Source organism: Convolutriloba macropyga, chromosome 10 (assembly GCF_964194025.1).
Source record: "Convolutriloba macropyga chromosome 10, txConMacr16.3, whole genome shotgun sequence".
Lineage (NCBI taxonomy): Eukaryota > Metazoa > Xenacoelomorpha > Acoela > Convolutidae > Convolutriloba > Convolutriloba macropyga.
The window spans coordinates 59,576,933-59,594,680 of NC_134477.1; the positions used below are offsets into that span (position 1 = coordinate 59,576,933).

At 34.8% G+C, this 17,748-nt stretch overlaps 1 protein-coding gene across 3 annotated transcripts in view; it reads left to right on the forward strand.

Moving 5' to 3' along the window:
* Positions 1–14,907, forward strand: part of LOC142348776 (uncharacterized) — a 60,940-nt gene extending 46,033 nt beyond the window's left edge. For all 3 annotated transcript variants that reach the window (XM_075400273.1, XM_075400274.1, XM_075400275.1), the window contains 4 exons: positions 3,083–3,180; positions 8,327–8,503; positions 13,433–13,550; positions 14,482–14,907. In XM_075400273.1, the coding sequence (XP_075256388.1) occupies positions 3,083–3,180; positions 8,327–8,503; positions 13,433–13,550; positions 14,482–14,841 (753 nt within the window). In that variant the 3' untranslated portion in view covers positions 14,842–14,907. The remainder of the gene's footprint in view (positions 1–3,082; positions 3,181–8,326; positions 8,504–13,432; positions 13,551–14,481) is intronic.
* Positions 14,908–17,748: the final 2,841 nt, after the last annotated feature.

Genomic DNA, 17,748 nt, shown 5'->3' on the forward strand with positions numbered 1-17,748 from the left:
TTGACGTTTACAATTTGTACGGTTGCTTTGAATGAATATAAACGTATATTGTTCTACTGAAACTTACACACAAAATAAGCCCATCCTTTAACTTAGCTTGATTTCATACAAGGTCATATATATGTTTCATGGTGAAAATATGTCATGATTACAGAGTCAAGATTTTGTCGAAAAAAAAATAAAATAAAAATTTCTATGAATAACGGTAGATAAAAAAATTTTTCACCGCAACGCGCCCGCATCTTTTCGCGATGGATGCGATAAATTTTTGTAAGATTTGCAATTAATTTAGCCGCATTTTTTGCGGCCATCAAGAAAGGACACAAATTAGGATCTGAGTTTCTTTTGACCAAATCCTGAACCCACACAAATGTTCAAAAAGAAATTAGTTTACGCTTTTAGGCAACCAGAAACTCCGAAACTTTTTTCTCTAAAATTTAAGCACTACCAAAAAATCTGAGTGTTTCAGACTTCAACTCAATTGGTGAACTTTGAGTTCAGTTTGATGAACCAAATCTAACATAGTTGCATGTATGGTGTAAGCAAAAACAAAAAAGAACAAGTTTTATGCAGAGGCTATAACGAAGCACATTTTCCCGAATTATAAAATTTGTTTTACAAGTAGCTTTTTCCAAGAGTTAAGAGTCCAAGAGTTCAGTGAAAATGGTAAGCTATTAAGAGATAAATATAAAACTCATAAATATAAAACGAACCTTGATTCCCAATCCCTCTTTATTCTCAAAATCAGTTTTCTAATATATTTTTTAAAGGTTTTCTAATATCATTTTGTAGTGGAATATAAAAAGAGTTAAGTGGAGTGAAATTCTGTATCTTTTTATCGCGGTTCAAAACCCGGCTTGCGCTAATTTTGCGTGTGAGGTGTCGAAGTGTTGACGTGTTTTAATTTAAAAATTGTTCCGCAATTTTGTTAATTGCTCTCAAACGAAGTTTGTAGCAATTATATTAGTCCTGCCGGTCTTTTTTTATGCGATTTTTCACTTGATCAATTTTTTGTCTGACGCCTTTGAACTTTTGTCCTCAAAAACGGGATAAACAGGTAGCACCCAGCGGCAATAAGTGCTCTTAGAGCCTTTCAGCTCTGTTTCAGCTCAAACTGTTCTTGAGTCTTACACTTATGGTGCGAAGAGCTGTTCTTAGATGTTGAAGACACCCCCACTGTTGACCACCCGCCACTATTGCCCCCCACCACGCTGTTGCCCCCCCCCTCCCCACTGTTGCCCCCTTCCCCACTGTTGCCCCCTTCCCCACTGTTGCCCCTTCCCTCCCCATCAGGCCGGTTGCACATCCCCCACCCGTGGCTACTGGCAAACAGCCAATCGCTAAAAACACCCAATTTTATTCTAATTTTCACAATGTTATTCAAGATTTTCAAAAAAAGTATGCTATTTTTTCAGCCCTAGGTTTCAAAGATTTTCTTCTAAGGTTTTATAAAAGGTTCCTGCATAGTTTCTAGTAGTAGTGGAATGTTTTCAACATTTTAACATCACGAATTTTTCATTTTTTTGACATTTGTGATTATTCACGTCTCTCCTGACGCAGGGGCCAGAGAGCGTCCTTAAGGGTTTGACAAAGTGTTACCGGAAAACTTTTATTTGACGTGGAATAGCTTTCAATATTTAAAATGACAAATTTTTTGCAATTTTTTAAAATAAAACTTGCATTTTTTTCAAGTTTTTTTGGAAGTTTGTCGGTTTATTAGGTTTCTATAGCCTCAAGAGCCGAGGAACCTCCTCTAGGGTTTGACAATAGGTAACTGTATAGTTTCTAAGTGTAATGGAATGTTTTTCGAGTTTTCAACACCACAAATTTTATCATTTTTTTTTAAAAACTTGCAATTTTTTTTCATTTTTTTTTTGACATTTATTGTCATTATTTCGTTTTTTCAACCTAACAGAAAATCTCCGTTAGGGTTTGATCATAACTTACTGGAAAATGTTTCCGGTCATGGATTAGTTTTCGACTTTTTCAACTTTTAATATCACAAATTTTAGCAGATTTCTATGGACATTGCAATTTTGTTCAAGTTTTTTAAAATTATTGTCATTTTTTAGGTTTCTCCAGCCTCAAGAGCCACATAACCTCCTCCAGGGTTTGATTATAGGTTAAAGAATTAGCTTTTAGATGTAATTGAATTCTTTCAAGATTTTATTATCAGCAATTTCTAAAAATATTTGCAATTTTTGCAAATACTTTCAAGTTTTTTGATATTTTTTTGAATTTATCATATTTTTCGGCACCAGGCTCCTAAGGAACTCATCCAAGGTTTGATGTTAAGCTGTCACATAGTATAGAATCAACGGAATGGTGATCAATATTTTAATGAATCCAGCCTTAGCAATTTGTTAATAAAGTTTATCTTTTTTTTCTATTTTTTCGGAAAATTATTATCATGGTCCAAGTGTATGGATCCTTTCTGAGTTTAACGATCATTATTGGGCGAAGAAGTTTTTCAAGTCTTGCAGATGGGCTAACTTGACATAACTCAGGAGTGAAAAAAGTAGTTTTGAACATTTTCACCGCGAATTCTGGAAGTTTTTCTTTTAAATTTTGCAAAAATTTGCAAATTTTTTAAGTATCAGATTTTTTATTTTATTAATTTACTAACAAGGCTAGAAAACGAAAAGTTGCAGACTCGAATCAAGCTAACGCTAGCTTCAATAAACCGTGGCTAGCCACTGACGATGCCAACCGCCCGTCGGTCGTTTGAGAGGAAATTCGCTCGACGATAGTCGGTTATGTTATGTTTTTCAATTTTCAGATGAAAAAAATCCCAAATTCCCTAAAATATTTTTGATTTGGTATTTTTCAGTGTACGGTGGTGTCAAGGGTTGCGACTGCGTATACTGTGTAGATTTGTCAAGTCTGGGCCAAGACTTGGATTTTGACTTGTATTTTTTATCGCAGTTCGAAACGGGTTGGCGCTGATTTCTCGTCTTAGGTGTCAATGATTTGACCAGTTTTAATTGTAAAATTGTTACGCAATTTTATATTTTTTGGATTGTCCGATGAAAAAGTTCCAAAATTTCCTAAAACCTTATTGACGTGGCATTTTATTTTTCAGCTGTACGGGACTGACAAGGGTGCGACTGTTTATACTGTCTACTGGGGTCTATCTTCAGTCTGTAGCTTGACACTCACTCTCATCCTCGGGTTCATAAAGTTAGTCAAAATTCTTCTACTATTACTGGGGTCGTTCCCAGTATAGCCCCCCTTCCCCCAGTTTGGGGGTCATATAACGTATAACCCGCAATCTTGTTAATTATACCTTAAGCGGGGTCTATAAGTTCTTGGGAAGTATTCTGGGAAAAACCCAACTATTGAACGAGGTTATTGAACTGAGAGAATCAATTGAAAATAATTTCGCTTACAAGTATGGGTAATCGAAGAATCTAATAGTATTGTCTGCCACTAATGCGATCATAGGTATCGTTATAAAGTTTACAAGAACATCGGCTTCTGCTTGTTGCCTCTCTAAATAGTTTCTGGTATAATCATGTATAAAGCAATAAGGGCGATAAAAAGTTATTAAATAATATTTTCCGACCTTTTTGGTACCTTGACTGTAGCATTAACAATCCACCTATTGAGTAACACAATTTACATCGAAAAAAGGATCATGACCATTTTTGATCAAAGATTTTAGTACAAGAAGAAGAAAATTTCAGTCTAATTTTTAAAAAAGGAAATGGATCAAAGCTTGCGGATTAAGCATACAATTAGCTGTCGTTATGCTCTTTTTTCCCAATGTCTTGAATGTTATTTTGGCTAACGAAGGTTAGAATTGATACAGTCATCATTCGGTAAGAACTTCATGAATGAAAATTTCAACTATTCCTAAAATTTCAACTATTCCCGATAAACTTTGTATGAACTCATATTATTTTTGAAACATGTAAATCATTCAGAGCATAACCCTAAGGTTAGATGAGTACATGTTTTCAAATGTTAAATAAAATAATCAGTACTGTTATTAAAATAATAATCTAAAAATTGTGGCTGATTGTTCTCCTAGATAAAAATTGGATTTGAAGGCTCCTCTGTCTATTAACGCGTACTTTCTTGTGCTGATCGAGCAAAAACTCGGTTAAAACATTTTTGAACGCTTAGTCAAGATCAAAGATTTGTTACTCCACTTCGTTTTCGCTCTCTTTTTTTATAATAATTTGATTTGTTCTCTTGTTCTGTCTTGCGTTTTGGCAACTAGTAAACATGTTTGCCTATTTTGTATCTGTCTGTAGCTTTAATAAGCTAACTTTTGAGATAAACAATTCGGCTGGCACGATGCAATTCTTAATGCGATAATGTGGAATGGTCAAATTGTTGTCGAAAAGAACAAACTTTTATATTAACTTGCATATTTTTGCTGTTTATGTTTTTCGCTGTAAGAATTTGAAAGAACATTCCACTGAAAGGAAGATTACCAGATCTTACAAAATGAAAACTTGTTAGCTTCACCTTTGGCATCAAAGTTTTCGGGAAAAACGTTTAATCATTTTTGTTATCCTTACGATTTACCAGTTAGCACGATTTCCCAACCAATTTCTCTCAATTTGCCAGCCAAAAATGTTGATTTCCTTGGCGGCTCTTTTCTGCGATTCCCGGACCTGTTTTGGACGTTTATTAGACGTGCCAAGACTCTGTGAAGGATGGGAATTTTACTTGAAAAGTCTGAGCCAAGAATTGGATTAAGATATGCCAATTCTCGGCAAGGACGTGGATTTATACTTGCCAAGTATTGGCAAAGACTTTGATGTAAATTTGTCAAGTCTTGGCCAAAATTTGGATTTAGCAAAACTTGGATTTAGACTCGCCAAGTATTGGCAAAGACTTGGATTTAGACCTTCAATTCGTGGCCAAAATTTGGATTTAGCAAGACTTGGATTTAGACTTTACACGTCTTGGCAAAGGCTTGGATTTAGACTTGTCAATCCTGGGCCAAAAATTTGGATTTAGCAAGACTTGGATTTAGACTGGCAAAGTATTGACAAATTTTTCGATGTAGATTTGTCAAAGATTTAGTCTATTCGACTGGTAATTTTCCCGGAAGCTTTTAACTGTTGTAAATGTTTAGACTGAAATAATACGATGTATATAAATCAGAATCGTTGACCAGTAAGAACGAGGTTTGCAGCTAGAACTGTTAAACTTTCTCACTTTGTTCAGCTCTAATTCGGCTAGGATTCTTAGCATTTAAATGCTCTCTAATATGGTCGATTTCCAGTAAACGATAGAATTTTTTTTCCGAAAGGAGTTCATTATATTTTTTCCCATTTTTGAAAACCATTTTTACCAATTATTTGCGAATAAGTGTAGTTTGAAGCGACTTGGTAATTGGTGTACCATATGTAAAACTTTTTTATCTATTGTGTAGAGAAAATCATAGCAAGGTAAATTAAATATAATTACGGGTCGACAAAAATCTGTTTTTTGTTGTAAGCCAATTTAGACCTTTCAAACATCTTATTGATCATGAAAGATCAAACTCAATTTGATGCTTTTGAATCGTTTAATTTTTTTAGTAATTGAGACAGCTGAGGAGACTTCTCATCCCTTTAACTCTAAATGATGTTGATCAAAAATTTAAAATAAAGATATTACTTCAATTCTCTTGTTAATGTAAAACTCAATTTGCCGACGTCACCAGAGATTAAACTAATTTAACTTCAACGTTACCTGACAATAAGGGCCTCCTTGCGAATTGATTTCCTTCACTTTAACCTAATTTATCTAGTAATTACCTTAATTTTAACTGCAAGGGAGAATTAACTCGAATTAGCGAGGGCAATTGTCGACTTTTTTGAAAGCGTTTCAGACTAACAAAGTTGGCGTTAATATAAAGATTTCTGGGTTTCAAATTTCCTTACAAGAAACATTTTTGGAAATTGAGTAATTACAAAAGAAAAATTTGGCACACATTTTGCCGCATTTCAGGTATGTTTTATTTGAAACTTAGCATTGCTATCCGGCAAGCGGTGGGATTGGTGATTTCCCGGAAGTCTTCGAAAAAACGGCGAAATAATCAAAAAAAAAATTGTTTCACAAAGTAAATTTAGCAAGAGTTGAATACGATACAATCGAACGAACTGTTTCGAGTAGTTTTCACTCCTGTTAGATTTGTTTTCGGTTGAAAACTTTTGCCATTTTTTAAAAAGTTTCAAAGTACAATAGTTACGACGGTTTACTGATGAACCAAACTCAAAACCTTCAATGGCAGAAAAACGTCCGAAAACTAGATGGTTCATGCTGGTATCTGAACTACACCCTTTCTCGAAAACAGTTGTTTTGAAAATTTTCCTCACAGACGTTTGAAATTCCATGTGGTGCAGGCAATTTTGTTTCCCCTGAAAAGCTCGGAGATTTTTCTCCCCTCCTTTTTTACTTAATTTAGACAATTATTTGCTCATTCGAGCGCAACTTGCTGAAGTACAGATTATAATTCCAATGCATATGTTTCTGCAACAAAATTTCAGTAGGGGTAGTACGATGCTTGGAACATTCTGTGCCACGCGAGCCCTCTTTTTTCTTTTAAGTTGACATTTTGTAATTTCAATTCGTAAATTTCATACTTAATTGGCGAAATTGGAAGAATTGAGTCGTCCAATTAATACCAAACTAATCAAAATGGTGTCAGGACAAAATACGCAAAATATATACTCAATATTTTATCCTAAACATTACACCGCAGAGTTATACCCCAAATTTCCGCCTTAGCGAAATTCGCTCGAAAAATAGATATATAAAATGAACAAATTTAGGAGACACCTTTTGTATCTTATTTTTTGGAAACGGGGTTGCGCCATTTTCTCGAAATATAAATACTTAAAAATTGTAAAATAGGTGACAAGTCTTGTAGCAAGGTTCCGCTCATTTTAGGTATCTATTATTCGCATTAAAAGTATCTCTAATCCGCAATTGAGCCTAATTAAATAATTAAATGCGTGGTTTTTGAGCATGCAAAGTGATTTAATACTTTGTAATAAGAATTTTAATAAAGATTTAATTGACGTTTTAAAGCGTTAAGGTGATTTAAATATAAGCAACGTTTTATATATATATATATATATATATATATATATAATTTTATATTTATAACACAGTTTAATAATTTATAACCTTATTAGTACTACTACTAGTAATAAAGCTTTAATAACGACTTTTGTGCCCAAAAATGCGCATTAAGTTAGGCTTAATTGCGGTTTATATTGCGAAATCGAGTTAAGTTGCATTTGAAAAACAACAACAATGTGTGAGGTACAACAATCAAGCAGATTCGTGATACATAGCAAGCAATAAATGCGATACAAAGCTTGTACTTTAAATTCGCTGTTAAAATCTGGACACTTTTGCCAAACGGGTTGCGCAGTTCCCTTCAAATTTGCCTGTTTTTGCTAAAGTAGCTATTTTTCGCAATACCGTTGCATTTTCAATGTATTAACATAGGAAAAACGAACACGAGATACACAGATCGGGCATATTTGCTCATGACGGTTTGGGTATACCTCTGCGGCATAATGAAGATTAATTTATCAGAACATTTTTATAGCATAATTTTTAGCTAGTGTATTTTGCCATGCATCGAAAGAGACCGTACCACGGCTGTGCCTCAGCGGGGAATTGCTAAAAAAACCATCATCAGCACCGAACATGAGATTATCTAATTGCGCATTGAGAAACATACTTGAAAGACCGAGTGCTAACTTGTTATCGAATTATTGATCGAAAAAATTAATGGGAAATAATTGGGTATAAGAGCATTGAGTATAATGGCTTATTGGGTATTTTGGCATTGGGTATATTGTCATTTAACCAATTAAACTAATTAGATTGCCTTGAAAACAAGTATATTTTAATTTGAAAGACAATTTACTATCGTTTGAAAAAAAAGTGCGCAAAGATGGCCAGCCAGGTTGAGTCTAATAAGTGGTCATTTCCGTCTGTCTGGAACCTTAAACTGCTCTCAACTTCGATGTTGTCATTGTAAAACTATCAGTTTTTCAAAGCAATTGTAATTCAACCGAGAGTCATGTTTCACACAAGGAGAACTAAGACGGTATAATTGCCGAAAAAAAAACTGGCCGCGAAAACTTTTCCTCCGCTGAAAAGGGAAGCCGATCCCCAAATAACCGAAAAGACCGAAAAAGCCCAGAATGAGGCTCATGAAATGGTTTTATTAACAATACAAAGCCATATAGAGTTGTTAGTGATCATACCAAGTCAACAATTCCATTTTTTATGGAATCCTAAAAACCGTACCAAGATCATAATTAGTTGCGAAGTTTTTATTTGTTTGTTTGTTTACTGCTAGAGACCCTGGAAAGAGGATTTGCTATGTGATAATGTGGTCATGCGGGGCACTACCCCCTCTCTTCTGCTATCTGCTTGAGCCCCCGAATGGGATGGGTTACGACAAGAAAGTGAGTGACTCTGAGTACATGAAGGTCATTGGGTTGGTCATCGTGGCCATGTTGACAGTACCCTTCAGGTTAGATTTTTCTCCCTTCACCCCCCCCCCCCATTTCAAGTGCAGCTAACCCCATTTTGATACACCTTTCATTTAACCCCGCAAACTCTAATACCACCCTTATTTCGATAGTCTATTTTGGCATCCAAATGTATAATTAGATAAGGCAAAAATTCAACAGGACTTAAAAATTCTTAACCATGTGTTACTATTTTTTTCCGTTTATTGATTTATTAAGTAGCCAAGCAAAATGCTCATTGAAATTGGATGGTTTTTAAGCTTTTCCAAAGAACGTAGCCATATTGCTAAAACTTTTTTTATATATCGAATTTCTATGGTTTGCTTATTATTAGCCAAACCCATACCCTATCGACAGCGTTGGGCTTTTTAGCTTGCGGTTAACTCAAGCATAACAATAGATTTCACATTTTTGGTTTTTGAAATAAGAAAACAGTAACTATCGTGAACATTACTTATGACGGATAATAATGCATTTTGCGTCAATGGTTTTTGTTAAATAGAGTTCACATTTCTAATTAATTAATTTGAGTATGCTTTAAGCATTTTGACCTGTTAGAACTTTAAATTTGAGCTGTTCTACTTTTTTATGTATTGTTAACATAACTATTTAATATTTATTATGAATTAACTATTTGATTGGCTGTTTGTTCAATTAGTTAGAATTCGAAGAAGCAAAAAGGTGATTGACACCACTCAACTCTAAGCGTTTTTTGAATTTGTCAATCTGTGCCCTAAATGACAGATTCCCTTTTATTAAGCGGGCATTTGAAACAGCTTTAGACTCCTTGAAAAGCATTAGGCTCTCTTTGAAGCGGCTAGAAGTAAAAATCAGAAGTAGAAACTACTTTCTATGTGATAAATATGATAATTATTAAATGATTTTTAATTCAAATTTGCATAATTGTAAAATAGAGACTCACGTATGATTTTTAAAAAATATCAGAGTGTATTTAAAAGAGATTTTACAAATCGGAGTGATACAAATTAAGGTGGCCACCGTGGTGCTAGGAGATTTAGTCGACAGGGCGTTTAGCCGACAAGGAAAAAAGAGAAACTTTGCCCACAATTCAGGGAAAATGCGCAAGTAGTTTAATTCTGAAGCTCTGAATAGTCTGCTTTAAACGGTATTTCATAAGCCCACAAATATACAGAACAGTTTTAAGCAACTAGCGTAACGAAGGTCTATTCGTGGTTGCAACCTCCCCCACGTCAGGGGGGGGGGGGCTGCCGCTACGGAGAGGCCGAGTGGAGCGCCACCCGACCACACACCAAAGATACCCAGGTTGAGATTTTTCACGAAAATTATGTAAGAAATGCACTGACAAGCGCTCTAAAAATATATTTATCAGCGGTTAAATCTTACAAAATTATCCGCTTAATGTGTTGAATTTTCAACACCGTTCTTACACAATTTCAGCACGTGTCAACACATTAAGTGTATAGTTATGTAAGATTTATCCGGTAAAGTCCTTTTTTTTCAGCGCTTGTCAGCGCATTTTTTACATATATTTCAGTTTTTTCATCACCAATCTAACATTTCTGGCACATACAGCAGTTATAATAAATGCTTTCAATTTTTTGAATTTTTTCATCTGTATATACAGAAACAGCACCAGAGCAAGACTAAAGAGCACTGCACTAGAGCAGTCCAACTTAAAGCTCTTGGAAAACTGCCAAAAGTTTTAAGAATTTTGTCATCTCTTAAGATAAAGCAGTTATAGAAAGAAGCTGGAGTATATATATATATATACATACATACATACATACATACATACATACATACATACATACATACATACATACATACATACATACATACATACATACATACATACATACATACATATATATATATATATATATATATATATATATATATATTTATCTGATTGAATGAAACCAGGCAGCTTAAGTATAATTGTCTTCCTTCCGTAGATAAGATGAAAGTGTGACGCTTTTCAGTTGTTCTGTTTTTCGAAAAAATATGAACTATCATTAGTAAAACAGCGCAATTTTTTGATTGAATACTGGCTCTACAAAATTGCAAAAGATGAAAAAACGTACGCACTGACTACGTTATATGGGCAATAGTGAGCAAAAAAATTGCACGTAAATTTTTATCCAAAGAATGTGCTGAAAGCGCTGAATTTTTTTCTGAAGTACTGAAAAAATGTAAGAATTGTGCTGAACTTTTGAAGAGTTGATTTTATGTATGGAATGTGTTGAAAAGAGTGCTGAGTTTTTGTAAGAATTGTGCTGAATTTATGTAAGAAATGTGGTGAAACCGGTGAAATTCTCTGTTTTTCTGAAGTGCTGTAATTATGTAAGAATTGTGCTGAAATTTTGGAAGTGTTGTCTGTGGGTAAGAAATTTGTTGAAATTATGTATGGAATGCGATGAAAGTTTTGATTTCGGGATTTTTGGTGGTGCTGAATTTTTGTAAGAGAAGTGCTGAAAAATATGCTGAAATTATGTAAGAAATGCGTTGACAGGTGGTAAAATAATTTTATTCAGCACATTCAGCGCCTAAAATTAAACTTTCAGCACATCCTGCATATTCCTCACATAATTTCAGAGCATTCAGTGCATCTCTTACAAAATTTTCCGCTGACACCCGCTAACATCTCTACCCGATTATTGTTCCAACGAACTACTGATTTATGGACCAATAAGGCTTTTTTGACCGATTATGATGAAACTGTCGGCTAAATTTCCTTGACGGATAAACGAATTGTCTGCTTATTTTCCTAGCACCATGAACTATATACAATGCAATTAATAGGAAATGATTGAAACTAAATTGAGTGTTTGTCTAAACTGATAGGAGTTACTTATAAAAGTGATGGGTTATTGGAAAATCTCAATAATTACTTTTTAATCTAAAAACATACCCGATGACTCCACAATCAACTCGAATTAACAGTTAGCTGACGCCACAGGCATGTATTTTTCATGTTAAAAAAGTAGGGAAAAAAGTAGAGTCGAAATAATAATAATAAAAAATCTGATTAAGTGTCTCATGAAAGATCCTCTCAATTTTGCCGATTCAAGAAATCATTCCCAAATTACTAACGTCGTGATGAGCGACATAACATATTTAATAAGAAAAAAAAGAGAAAAGGTAAAAACAATTTTTTTTGAAATCTGCTATTGTTTCAGAAGAATTCTACATTATGCGCACTGTCTCGGTTTCTTGATTGATTGCCTACAAAAAAGAAGGCACATTAACGGAAAATTAAACACAAGGCGTAATTATTCAAAATTCGTTCAAGGCACAAATTTTTTTTAACTAATTCAATCATTCAATTGCGTCTACCAAGTATCAACACCCATAACAAACTTCTGAATCAGCAGTTTTAAATGAAAATCCAAAAGCGCAGAGAAAGTACATATGGTTCAAAGTCGTTCAAAATAAAAAAAACGGTAAAACTTGAATTTATTTAATGAGTTTTCTTTGTTATAAACAACAATTTACTGATACCAACCAGTAAAACAATAATTGCAGTAACGAAAAATGCCATTAGACGGAGCAAAACTTTAAGAAGAATGCAATATCGTTAGAAAAAAATTGAAATCGACAAATTGAAAACAAAACCTCAAATTTGCATCTTGAAGTCTGATAAAAGCGACCCTAAAGCGGTCAGAACACATCCAAACGTACAATATATTGTAAATTTATGCGCAGATGATCTTTTCGGTGGCTAAAATTTAACTCTAAAGTAAAACATGGTGTTGAAAAGGAACAAAAAATTTCAAATTGCTAAGCGAAAATTATTTCACGCCCTTTTTTGTCAGCTACAACAATGACTTTTCAACAAGTTGTATGGAAACTAAGAGACGGAGTGTAATAACCCCGCTCAGCTGTCGATATCACACATTAGCTTCAAGTTTTTTTCCTTGAGGAAGGAAAAGTCAGAAAAAACTCTTTCAAAATTGATTGCAATGATACTACGTTTGATATTGTTGATTTTCCTCGCAAAAATATTGGCAAAAATATTGGAGCCCGTATACAATCCTAACCCCCCATTATCTCAATGGTTGCAACAAAAAGCGTGAAACATTTTTCCCAAACAAAAACTGAATTGCCTCATTTATTTTGGAGACGTTTATTTTCTTTCGAACTCTGAAATTTACTTCTTAATTCAACGCACGACAATTAGAATTAAATTTTGTCTGATTTTCAGACAAAATTTAATTTTAATTGTCGTGCGTTGAATTAAGAAGTAAATTTCAGAGTTCGAAAGAAAATAAACGTCTCCAAAATAAATGAGGCAATTCAGTTTTTGTTTGGGAAAAATGTTTCACGCTTTTTGTTCCAAAGCGTGGTTTAGCACCCCATTGAAGCATGAAACTTTGGAACCATTCGAAAACGTTCTAGAAAATCATCATAGTCCCTTACCTTGAACATTTTGGCACATTTAGAATATGGGATTCGAGTTGCCGAACTGTCTTTTAACTATCTCTTAATTGCCTTAATGGCCATATCGCTCTCACTTTCCTTTCATATCGTATACAAAAAATATTCGCATTTCATTTATATTGATTGCATTAAATTCTCAAAGGCGGTAAAGTTAAAATCGCAAGCGAATTCAGTATTGAAACTTTATCGCTTATGTATTAGGATTATGAAACAACTTACTGGCAAATTCGAGTGAAATTACTCTCCTCTCAAGTCTGACGAAAACTACATGACGACCGTCAGTAATTATCTTCGATCGCGTCCTTTGTTTTTTTTAAAACTTTTATACATGCATCTTCTGTTAGGTGGAAAAAGTTTGTGTAAAATTGCGCTGGAAAGATCTTAAAAGTGAGTAGAAAAAGCTGAATGACGCAGTAGATATTTCAAAAGTTTTACCGAGTTTATTTGAAAAAGCTCAAAACCTTTGAATCCTTCGGCTATCTCTGTCTAACTTTGGACTCTTGTTTCAGGATTTTTTCAATGTGCGTGATCAGATATTACGTCATAGAGGAGTTGTTTGTGAGTGCGTGTTTGTTGCTCAACTTGGCCGACAATTTGGGTCGCTGTCTCTGTCCAATCATGCTACAGGTAGCCCAATTTCTACCCTCTTTTTGAAGAGTTTAAAATTTTGAAAGGCATCATGCGAAAGTGGAAAATAACTCACTGCAATCGATAACTATAAGTTACAATTTTTGGGTCTTTTCTTTAAAATTTTATGGTCTCCACGAGATTATAGACCCCCCCCCCTGTTATGTTTTGGGGGGCTACTTGGGGGGAGGGGGGGGGGGGGTGCTATTGTGAGACAGACAAATTTTTGCCTAATAATTGGCTTATAGTTAAAAATTCCAAAGTTATGTTCCAAGTTTCATAACATACTATTAAAAATAGCGTCACACCTGCAATAATTTGTTTTTGCCACCCAAACGTAAAAATTATGCCCTTTGAGCAGATAATGTTTAGAATTAGCGGGTTTACAAGCGATAGAAGCCCTCAATTGTTGGGTAAGATACTGAGAAGATTAAAAAAAAACAAAGCAAGAGGTGAGTTTTCAAAAATAAAGCAATCGAGCTTTGAATTGAGTGTTCGCCACGCCAACTTTTTGCAAATTTTGTCCAAAAGTTGTTCCCAGTATCTAAATTTTTTGTGACAACACCATATCGCCAGTCCAGGAACCTCCAGCTGAGGCGAATTGGATCACAAATAATGATTGTCAAAAGTTTCCTGGGTTGACAGAAAGTTTTAATCTTAGAAATTTCATATTTCGGAACATCGAACTTCATAAATAAAAAAAAATTAAAAAATTGGTAAAACTGGTTCTATAAAATATTGGTTCTATGCCTAAAACTTCCATATCCAATTTTTAAAACTTTCTTTCAGTGAAGTTTTTTATGACTACAACTTTTCCTAGACGCCAAAATTTGAAGTTGTAATTTTACAACTTTTTGAATTATGGGGTAACCCGGGTTCCTTTTTTAAAAAAATAGCAGCTCTACCTTGGATTAATTTGTTTCATTCAAAGGTTCTCTACACCCAACTGGGCGCTGCTTGGGCTAATTTATCGACCGCCCTTTTCCACCTTCTCCTTGTAATCATAGACATCATAGTCTGTACTATTGACTGGAAGCGGTCCAAAAAATTGGAAAAACTTTTGGAAAAAGAGGAAGAAGAATTACGTCAACAAGAAGAATTCCAGGAGCTGGCAGAATTCGCGGAAGCGACGGATGCTCAAGATTTTCCTGATAACCCGCCTTTGGAAGCAATTCATGAAGAAAGTGACCATGGAATGAAGTCGGGAGAAAAGCAGAACTCAGTTGAAAATGGCGAAAAACAAAATTCAGCTGAAAATGCGGAAAAGCAAAACTCGATTGAAAATGGTTGAAATATTTGAAAATTGCTAAAAAAAAATTGAAAGTAAAAAGCTATGAAAAATATTTTCTTAAAATTATTTTTCTTATTAATTGCTCTGAATCGAAGTTTGTAGCAATTATATTAGTCCTGTCGGTCTTTTTTATTGCGATTTTTCGCTTGGTAGAATTGTCGTCTCATCCATTTGACTTTTTGTCCTTAAAAAAAGAGATAAACAGGTAGCGCCCAGCGGGCACTAAGTGCTCTTAGAGCCTTTCAGCTCAAACTGTTTTGGAGACTTATACTTATGGTGTGAAAGGCGGTTATTAGAAAGTGCCCCCCCTCCCCCCACTTCACCCCCCCTTCTCAATTCACCTCCCCTCCCCCCACCCCCAATCCCCAGCCCTGCACAATTTTTAGGCCGTAAGAACCCCGTGCAGCCAAAAATACCTCTCACAGTCCCCCCAATGTTGCCCCCGGTGCACCCCCCAACCGCTGCACTCACTTTCACGCCCCTTCAATTAAGCTAAGGCTAGCGTCACTAAACCATGGCTAGCTATTGACGAAGCCAACTAGTCGCCGGTCGTTTGAGAGCAATTCGCCCGACGGGAGTCGGTTATGTTCTAGTTTAACTTTCTAACCCAAGTTGAGGTGCGCATCAATGATCAAAGCGATCCAGACCAAAACCAGCCATGATCAGAAACAACAACTTCGTTAATGGTCAGCTTTTAGGCAGACTTTGACTTGGGACTAATCAAAAACGAACTTTACCCCCTGTGCGTTTTTTGCGTTTTTCATTGTCTGATCATTAACTCTCACCTCGACCTGCGGAGCGTCGTATTGGAGGTAACTCGCATTTTTTATAATATTGGTGGTTTATGATGCATTAGTTTATAGTTTGGTCACAAGCTGTGAAAACAACTTTTTTCATATTCTTCGGTAATAGATTTCCTGGAAAAATGTGATGGCTGTTGCAAATTGAGGTCTAGAACAAAATGTGTTAAATGCAAACTCAGATGACGCTATAAAACAGAGGGAAAAAAGGAATCTATGGGCAAGCATTTTCCATAGAACTACTGTAAAAAAATCTTAAGCATTTCGAAAGTACAGACAATAAGTTTCGAGCGGCTACATGACATTTTACCCAATTCTATTTTGCATATGACATTTTATAATACGCCATTTTACCCAACCTGCGACTTTACCCAATGCCGTTTTACCCAATGCCATTTTACCCATTACCAACTTACCCAATGCTCTTTGATCTTTTCGTTCGATTATCAGATTACAAATTAGCAATCGCTATTACAAGGATGGTTTAAAGTATCCATGTGGATGATATGATTCCATGTTCGGTTGTGATAGTTTTTTCATCAAGTGCAACAGGCCCTTAATTAATAATCGGTTAATCCCATGTTGGCTTGTGATAGTTTCATATGAAGTCCCAAGGGCCATTTAGTTATATAGTCAGCTAAATAGTCTTCTGGTCAATTTAGCTTTACTATAAATTGGGTCAGTTGGCATTGGGTTAAATGGTTTTGGTTAAAATTGAATTGGGTAATATGGCATTGGGTTATATATTAGGTAAACTGTCCTGACACCGTTTCTAGCTTTTAAAAACAATAATAGAGGTGGGCGAGAAGCGAGAAGGTAGGCACGCTAAGGGTGGTGTAGTTTGGGACAGAGAAGGGACCTTCTAAGGGGAAGTTTGGGGGCTGGCAGGGGGTAAATCATCTCAAATTGTTCGAAAGGAACCCTTTAATTTTGATTATTACACGAGCTTAATAGCAAATGTAAGAAACAAAAGAAAGTTCTTTGAAAAAAATTGTACAAGGTTCAAATGTAGAACTTAACAGTTTAAAAGACAGAATTCCAATATCAACTTATGAACATATTTGCACTGGCTAATAAAACGTCCCAAACTTCATGCAGTCGCTCCCAGTCGTGTGGCAACAATGAGTTTTCCCTCTTTTTTTTAAATATATTGGCTTAATGTTACCATCGAATTGCCTGAATTTTTTCTATTAATATATTATTGATTTCAACTCACAAATTCGCTTCAATTGGTTTTGATATGTACTTATTTTTAAGGGGCTCGCATACAATTGCATAAAAGAGGTTGACAATGAAAATCTTCTGAAGTTATATTTATGACGTTTCAAAGTCTATAGCAACAAATAGTAAGTTATTGTCAAAATACTTCCAAATAAAACTTCAATTTTTCAATAGCAAGAATCGGTGTAATCGAATGTAAAATTTTTGTTCGTCAAGAATTTTGAGATTTTGAACTTCAATTTTTTTTTGCAGCAGAGGAAAATACAGAATGTGTATTCTCCTACATTCTCCACTAATCACAGACTGAGAAGACTTTGTTCTATTTTATACATCGCTAGTACGCCTAACTTTCTTCAGTATAAAAGATAGTTAGACAATGTGTATGCCATTGACGCCGTTGCTGTATTACATTACCACTGCAATAATAGAAGTTTATCTTCAGTGTTTTACATAGTCGGTTGGTCAGATGGATTTAGTTAAGTCTATTTCGCGCGCAAGAATAAGTAAGTCTAGCTCTATCATCCTTAAGGCTGTAAAAAGAGCCCGACTAGGTTCTGCCTTATTTGTTTTAGGCCATGGTGACAGAAATAAAAAGCTGTTTTTTCCTTACAATGCTTATTTAAAAAGTAAAAAACTACTTGTATAATGCGTTTCGCATTTTAACTCCCTCAATTTGGAATATGTCATCTTTTTTGGCAGGCGTTTTTGTTTTTGTTTGAGCTTCAATTTCTAATTGGCTTTACTTTTTTTGGTGATATCTATTTTCAATTTTCAAGTTTTGATCCGAGATTCGAATGGTATTATCGGCTTCAAACAAGCATTGCGTATTCTATGAGCGCCAAAATTATAACGAGTACCATTTTTCATTTCTTATCACACAAAATTT